The sequence below is a fragment of the Rhagoletis zephyria genome, unplaced genomic scaffold, assembly GCF_001687245.7.
Source record: "Rhagoletis zephyria isolate East Lansing unplaced genomic scaffold, Rhagoletis_zephyria_1.1 Rzeph_scaffold_03231, whole genome shotgun sequence".
Lineage (NCBI taxonomy): Eukaryota > Metazoa > Arthropoda > Insecta > Diptera > Tephritidae > Rhagoletis > Rhagoletis zephyria.
The window spans coordinates 55,833-63,344 of record NW_016160314.1 but is presented as its reverse complement, the minus strand read 5'-3'; the positions used below and the strand labels follow the sequence as shown (position 1 = coordinate 63,344).

The 7,512-nt window shown below is 35.1% G+C and overlaps 2 protein-coding genes across 2 annotated transcripts in view; one reads left to right on the top strand and one right to left on the bottom strand.

Moving 5' to 3' along the window:
• Positions 1-649: 649 nt before the first annotated feature.
• LOC108368642 (chromodomain Y-like protein) lies at positions 650-5,370 on the bottom strand. Its single transcript, XM_017623533.1, has 7 exons — positions 4,977-5,370; positions 3,244-4,865; positions 2,407-3,189; positions 1,980-2,155; positions 1,702-1,912; positions 1,509-1,640; positions 650-802 (listed from the first exon to the last, which is right to left on the bottom strand). Exons 1-7 carry the CDS (start codon positions 4,990-4,992, stop codon positions 650-652), a joined length of 3,093 nt encoding a protein of 1,030 aa, XP_017479022.1. The 5' UTR covers positions 4,993-5,370.
• A 1,126-nt stretch (positions 5,371-6,496) lies between these two features.
• Positions 6,497-7,512, top strand: part of msk (importin-7 msk) — a 19,115-nt gene continuing 18,099 nt past the window's right edge. The window contains exons 1-3 of the mRNA XM_017623532.1: positions 6,497-6,798; positions 6,858-6,958; positions 7,067-7,480. Coding sequence (XP_017479021.1) covers positions 6,512-6,798; positions 6,858-6,958; positions 7,067-7,480 — 802 coding nt within the window. The 5' untranslated portion in view covers positions 6,497-6,511. The remainder of the gene's footprint in view (positions 6,799-6,857; positions 6,959-7,066; positions 7,481-7,512) is intronic.

Genomic DNA, 7,512 nt, shown 5'->3' with positions numbered 1-7,512 from the left:
TCTCCTTTTTGTAAAGTCGGTTAAAATAATAGTTTTTCAATTCATTTATTGAACAAATATCTATAATATTTAGAAAACAAAGGAACTCGTTTATTGTATTTGAAGATAAAATAAATATCCTCCACATAGAGTTTCGTACAAACGTATTGACGCAGAAAATGTTCCGCAATATGTGCAAAGATTTTCATCCTAATGAGTTTGTTTCTGAATATTATAGATAAGAAATTTTTAATTTTGTTTTGTAAAATCAAAGTTAGCATTGTCAATAGCTATGAAAAAATACCACTGCTGATTGGAAATAAAATATCACATAATTGAAGTGGCCCGTTTCAGAAATTCTGACTCATATACTCATATACTTTTGACGAATGTCCTAATTAATATGTAATTAAAAATTTTCCTTTTCTACCAAAGCATGTACTAAACGCTCTTCGGTATGTCGGGAATCATTAACACCTATTTTTATTTATTTGTATGTAATCCGAGTACATACTTTTACGTATGTACATACTACTGAAAAAATATTCTTAGTTAATACACAGTAATTTAAATTATAGGCCAATCCACTGTGTTTGTAAAATATATGTATTATAAAATTTTGTAGTTCAAATTAATAAAGAAATTATTGCGTTGTAAAAACATAACCATTTTAAAAGTGACCACTCTCCAAATACTTTTTGAAACTTTCATAACTTTCCGCCGATGTCCACTGTTCAATGATGGTCTCGAATTCTTCGTCCAGAGACTTATTGATTGTTTCTAAATGATTGGTGATAACAGCTTTCTTCATAAATCGATATGACTGTAGGATAAGAAGAGTTCAACTTATACACATCACGATTTAAAATATAGTTTGCGAAGAATCAATTTGAATAAAAATCAAAATTTATGTGGACATGTATATACAGTGCCGGCTACCTTTATAATCCCTCTTTTGATCCTCAAAATCGATAGTTGCCCTTTTGTATCCAACAATTTTTTTTATTGAGCTTGAAGCCGTTTCTTAATGAAAATTTTTATAGAAAAAAAAACATAATTTACATTTTTGGTAGAAGTTATAGCTATTTCGGAGATCATCACATCTCTTCATCAGACTTCTTCAACTGGGATTCGATCCAACGACCCCAGCCGCCATAGCCAGCACTGACTGACCCACTGAGCTAAGTTCGCCATGTAAACTGTTGTTGCTTATGTTTATTTAATATAAATTAATTTGTTTTACAAAAATAACCTTGTTAAAAGATTTCCAAACTTTATTTTTTTTTTACATTTTCACCAAAAAAGCTTTATAACGTGCCAATTTCAAGCGTTGATTTTTGACAATTTTTTACCTCGGGAGTTGAGTATTTTCTTCCATATATATTTATTTTTATATGAATGAAATTTTAAATATCAATGGTGTTTTAGTCCCTTGAAATTTGTACTTTATAATATTTTTTTTATAAAAGTTAGAAATTTTGATGAAAATTCGTTAAAATGTAATGAATAAATAAAATGAAAATCAATACTGAGGATCGAAAGACGACGCTATTCAAGTGACCGGCACTGTACGTACNCGAAGCGGTAAGTTTGTGCACTAATCCAGATAGCGCCGATTCAGTTGAATGTAATTTCTCTCCCAACCAAAAAAGTTTGGTTTTCTGTGATATATTGTAATATAAGAAATGTGTATGTAATTACAAAAAATTTTGACTAGCTTACATAATTATCACGGATTTTGGTTGAATTATTCCAAAAGCAATATCCTTCGGGGACTTGTCCTATTTTGACATATGGAGTTTCATATGAACCTTTGTCGCTACCAATTACTACGTCAAACAATGGTAATTGCGTCACACCCAATCCAATATTGCTGCCGCTTACACCAGCTACCAATGGCTTTGGGAATGTTGCCAACATCTTTAGATAGTTCCTAAAGAAAGTTCCGTTTTCAAAACATTTTTTGCTTGTGTTACTTTATTTTTATTTTTTTTCCATACTTAACCGCCGTTGCTAAATATACTGCTGTTAGTTTGCGCTTCTCCAATGTGCCAAATGTTAAATCCGTAAAATCGATGCCGTGACAGAAATTAGGAGCGTTAGTCGTGATCACCACGGCATTACATTCTGCATCTTTACTGAGTTTCTCTAAAATATCAACCAACTTATTCAACATCTGGAAAGAAAGTTGAAATGCATGATAATTCACATAAATATGTAACTAATACTACTAATGACCCACTTCTAATATGTATGTATGTATGAAAAAATAGCAAAACTTTATAATTGATAAAATCTAATTTTTAATTTTTTCTAAGCTTTGCTTCCTTTTAACCAAAGGCTTTCTCAATTACGACTTAGATTAGGTCCATTATGGAAATAGGTATGTCCGTAAATTTTCAAATAAATAAAAAGAATAAAATATACCTGGGCGGTGAATGTATAATTAATTTTCGCCTTCTGGGTGTTGAACACTATTTGTGCAACCTTTGCAACTTTTTTTACAACCACGTCTGAAGCATTGGATCCGGCCGGGGAATCCTCTTTCGTCTGCTTCGGAGATACTTTTGCGCTTACTCCGGTGCTCTTGTTTTTGTCTCTTTCATCGACGCTGGCTGGGCTACGGGAGCCTTTTCGTGTACCAGGTGTTACTGTTGGCTTTTTAGTTTCATTTGTCGAGGATTCTTCACCATGACTGACACCCTTTACACGCCTATTGTTTTTTTGGTTAGATTTTGATTCAGGTTTAGCGAACTCAAAAGAGTTGCCAGCGGATATTTTGGCACTTATGCTGGCATCAGAACTTTCAACAGATGCATTATTATTTTCGTTTGACGTTTTTAACAAACTCCTTTGGGTAGTTTTTGTTACCGAACTGCTTGTACCAGTAGTCGTGGTCGGTGTTATTTTTTGTTGCCCAGCTTTTGTCGTTGCTGTTGTTTTGGAGACATTTTGAGCATTCGGTATTGCTGTATCTAAACTAAGACGTCGCACTGACGCATTGCTCGAATAAGAACTATTAGAGCGTCGTCTAATAATCATTGCATCCTCACTAGCTTTTTGTTTATACACATAATCCCAAGTTGATGATGGTTTTTGTTTAGAAGTACGCTTGTTTCTTGTACCTCCACTATTGGTTGGAGTGGGTGTTGTTTTCCCAGATGTTGGTGTTGTTTTCCCAGATGTTGGTGTAGATTCTCTCTTCAATATCTTAACAAAAAAATCATTACATGTAATTACATAAATGTTACAGACAAGTCATACCTTTTCTGAAATTGTAGCTGCGCGGCTGCGCATTAAATGTTTTTGTGGCTTATCGACACCTTGTTCTGCAATTAATTTACTTCTCTCGCTCTCCAAGGAATGTAGCATATTAGCAGCACCTTCATCGCTTACTAAACGGTCGATTTCACTTAACTTTTTTTTCTTTGAACCAGCACCACTACCAGTTCCATTTATGATAGGTGTCTGAGATCGCCGTTTCACGGGTGACTGAGTTTTCATCGTATTTTCTTGACTGACATTTTTATTTCGATTTGAAGAGTTACCTGCAGGCGATGAGGACCTAGTTTCCTTTTTCTTTGTTGCAGGGGAGCCAGAACATACTTTTAGCTCTGATCCCCGATGTTGCTTATTTTCAGGATCATTTTGGCGTTGTAAAGATGATTTCTTTTCTTTCAACTCGTTGTGTTGATTTTTAGATGCAGATGTTTTATGCGATACTATCTTTGAAGACGGGCTTTCAGCATCCAAATTTAGTTTGGAACTGTTGCGTGCGAATTGCGCATATGAAATTTGAGTTTCTGGTGCGTCAGGGTCCCATATTATTTTTGGTTTTATAATACGTGTGCGCTTGAAACCTACTACAGGTTTTATAGTAGGCTCGTCATTTATAAGCGGTTCTACCATCGGAAGTGTGTCTTCATGTAAGTTATCGGACTCCACTTTCTCTAGTTTTACTATATTCAGGTCCGTGTTTTTGTTTGTTGATTCTTTTCCTTCGCGTTCTTGATTGCTTATATCTTTTTCAAGTTCACTTTTTCTATTTTTGATCTCGGAAGTAGAATTGCTTTGTTTTGAGCTAACTAAGCCGGATGAAGCTTTCGTTGCAAGTTCATTGTCATCGTCACTCCAATCTGCACCAAGTGAGCTCACCAAATCGGAGCTTTCTTCCACTTTCAAGGGTTTGATATCTTGCTTGCGTTTTCGCTGACGGTCACCGCCCCGAGCATTCAAACCGGCAATTTGTTCCATGGCCATTGCACGTATTTCTTCACTCGTTAAGTGTGATATTGCGCTTGCGCCATTATTTACCACACGCTGAGATGAAGAAGCCTGAATATTTCGAGCATCTTCGGTTTCTTTTGATATTGTCTCATGTTCATCTAATTCATCATATACTACTTCCATAATTTGAAATTGGCCCTCACCTTCAATGGTTACTCCTTCAGCCAACTCACTTTCTGTAATAGATGGCGGCCGGATATATTGCTGGTCCTGGTCATCGTCTTTTTCTACTTTCACATTTATAATATTCGTGTGTTCGTCAATGCCTTTTAGGACAGCAATCAAATCTTCATGTTCTAAGGCCGTACATTCATTTTCTTCCGGTAAAATAGACCCTTCATTAACGGGATCACTTTGTGGAAAATTGGTGGCTTCTTCAGGATTGATGTTATCTAAAATTTGCGTGCTTGACAGTTTTGATTTCTGAAGAGACGCCTTTTCACTACAAAACACCTGGTTACTGGCATCACTATTGCTAGAGTTTAAGTTATCGCCTCCAAGGTACTCCACAGTTTTAGGTGGATCCACATGGTGCATTTCGGCAATCTCGCGTTCTAGCGAGGTCAGTTCATCCATATTCTCAACTCTGCTACATACACCTACCAGCAGAAGTTCATTGGAAATTATTTTAGCAGTACCACTATCGTGGGGATCTTCGCATATTTCATTTTTTTCATGCTTTTGCTCTTCAGCTGACGGATTGTACTCACCCGCGCAAGACATCATTATTAACAAATGTTCAAATTATATTTAAAACTAATATCTTGCTTGAAACTTGAGGCTTTTTATAAATAAATCGTAATGTGTTATCTTAGGGCATGTTTACATGTCAGCGGGCGCCATTTTTTCTGCTTTCTTTTCATTCATAAAAACAATTACAATCTTGCACTCTTTACTAAAAATAGGCTTTGTCTATTTAAATTCCAAATTATTTGATCGTCAACATAATTCTACAGATATTTATCAATATTGCGAGTAATTATAAGCTGTTTAAGTTCGACCGATTAGAATTTAAGATTATTTTGCTTATTTTTCACGTAATTAAAGCCTCGACATCAAAATTTCCAGTTCTTTATCAAATGTCAATTTGACAAACCAATGTTGCCGCGCCGACAACCAATTTTCCCGTCAAAAGCGGATGCCAGTAGGGTGGGGATAAATCCTTATATTCTTTATGTGTCTGCTAGGAGATATATACAAGAAACTATACTAACTTAACCTTACTTGAACAATTAGCAAAAATAGATACCCTTAATAAAATTGAATCTTTAATATTTGTTTTAAAATTTTTAAAGCTGATGCCAGATAAAACTTTGTCGCTTTGCGTGACATTTGTAACTTTGTCAGAAAAGCGAAAAACGCAAAAGAGATGCCACAATAAACGCTTTGACAACACTCTCTTGTTTATCGTGAAAGTAGCACTGAATTTCATAAATATACATACATACGTGATTTTTATAAGTTTTAAATAAATATTCTGGATGTTTTTGGACGATATCTTAGAATTGTTATTAATAGTGCTATTAATGCATGAAGCCTTGACGTGTTTGGAAAATATTTCAAGGCGGCGGGTATGGGTGAGNTGGTGATTCAAAAGTAATTGCAGTGATTCAATGGGATTAAGAGTTTTCTTAAGCTAGATACTTTTGGGAATCGTTGGTCCCTTGAGTAAGACAAATATTGTATCGAAAGCAAAATGAGGCATGACGTATGTATGTGGCATTGAGATGATGCCAGACGATTTATTCCTGATATGCATATGCCTGAATTCCAGAGCATGATTTGGCGTTCCAACAGCCCCATAGCGAAATTTGGCACTTTTGTGTTTTGAGTTTAATAATGCTAACTGGACCTAAATATTCGTCTGTGTACTCTGATTCGCTTTAAATTAAAATTATTTGAATGCATTAACTTAAAAACCAGCGCCAAACTTATTTTTCTCAATTTTTTATAACTATTTGGGTCTGATATGTTCCTTAGAAATTTTAGTATTAGTGTTTTTAGCTAGAACCCCCTCCTGATAAGGCTGTCACTTAACCGAATACCCTAAAACTTTGTTGTATACGGTCAAAACAGCAAAAACATCGTCACCCGCCCGGTACCATTCTACAAAATTCAAAATAATCGCTTGTGCTGAGAATTTGCAACGAGGGCTCTGTATTCTCAGTCCACGAGGAATACACATAACTTTTTTAATACGTTCCCAATGTTTATAATTTTAGATTATGTACAACTATTCATACACATGTCTTTTAGCATGTTTATATTAATTTTATTCCAATGCACTTTTCCACAGATTCACAAGATAATTGGATTTGTTCCAACAATATTACAAATTGTTATGCAAAGCAATGTTGATCAACCAGTTCGTCAAGCAGGGGCGATTTATCTAAAAAATCTAATTACGAACAGTTGGTCTGATCATGAGACCAAAGCAGGCGAGCCAATACCTTTCTCAATTCATGAACAAGATCGTGCTATGATACGCGGATCAATTGTGGATGCGATTGTACATGCTCCAGATATAATAAAGTTTGTTTCAATTTGCAATCTCCTTTGATGTCTGTTGTCAACAATTGTGTTATTTTTAGGGTTCAGCTAGCAGTATGCGTAAATCACATTATCAGAAGTGATTTTCCTGGGCGCTGGCCACAAGTAGTGGACAACATCAGCATTTATCTACAAAATCCAGGTAAAATTATTTTAAATTACTGTACCATACACATCTACAGGAGTACACTTAATTTGTAATAATATGACTAGTATATTTAGTACAATAAAACATGTTTAAACTATTTAGATGTCAATGGATGGAATGGCGCGCTCCTGACTATGTATCAATTAGTAAAGACGTATGAATACAAGCGCTCAGAAGAGCGTGTTCCTCTAAATGAAGCAATGAATCTTCTTCTTCCAATGATTTACCAACTGATGGTTAACTTAATGAATGATCAATCGGAACAATCGATGTTGCTTCAAAAGCAAATTTTAAAAATTTACTACGCCTTAACCCAGTACACACTGCCATTGGATCTTATAACAAAAGAAACGTTTTCGCTGTGGATGGAAATTTGCCGGCAAATCGCTGAAAGGCCAATACCAGACTGCTCACATATTGATGATGAGGAAAAACCAGAATTTCCATGGTGGAAAGTAAAGAAATGGGCCTTACATATAATAGTACGCATGTTTGAACGGTATGCTATTCGAAGTTAAAGCTTGTTTTAGTATGTTGCTAACTAATTC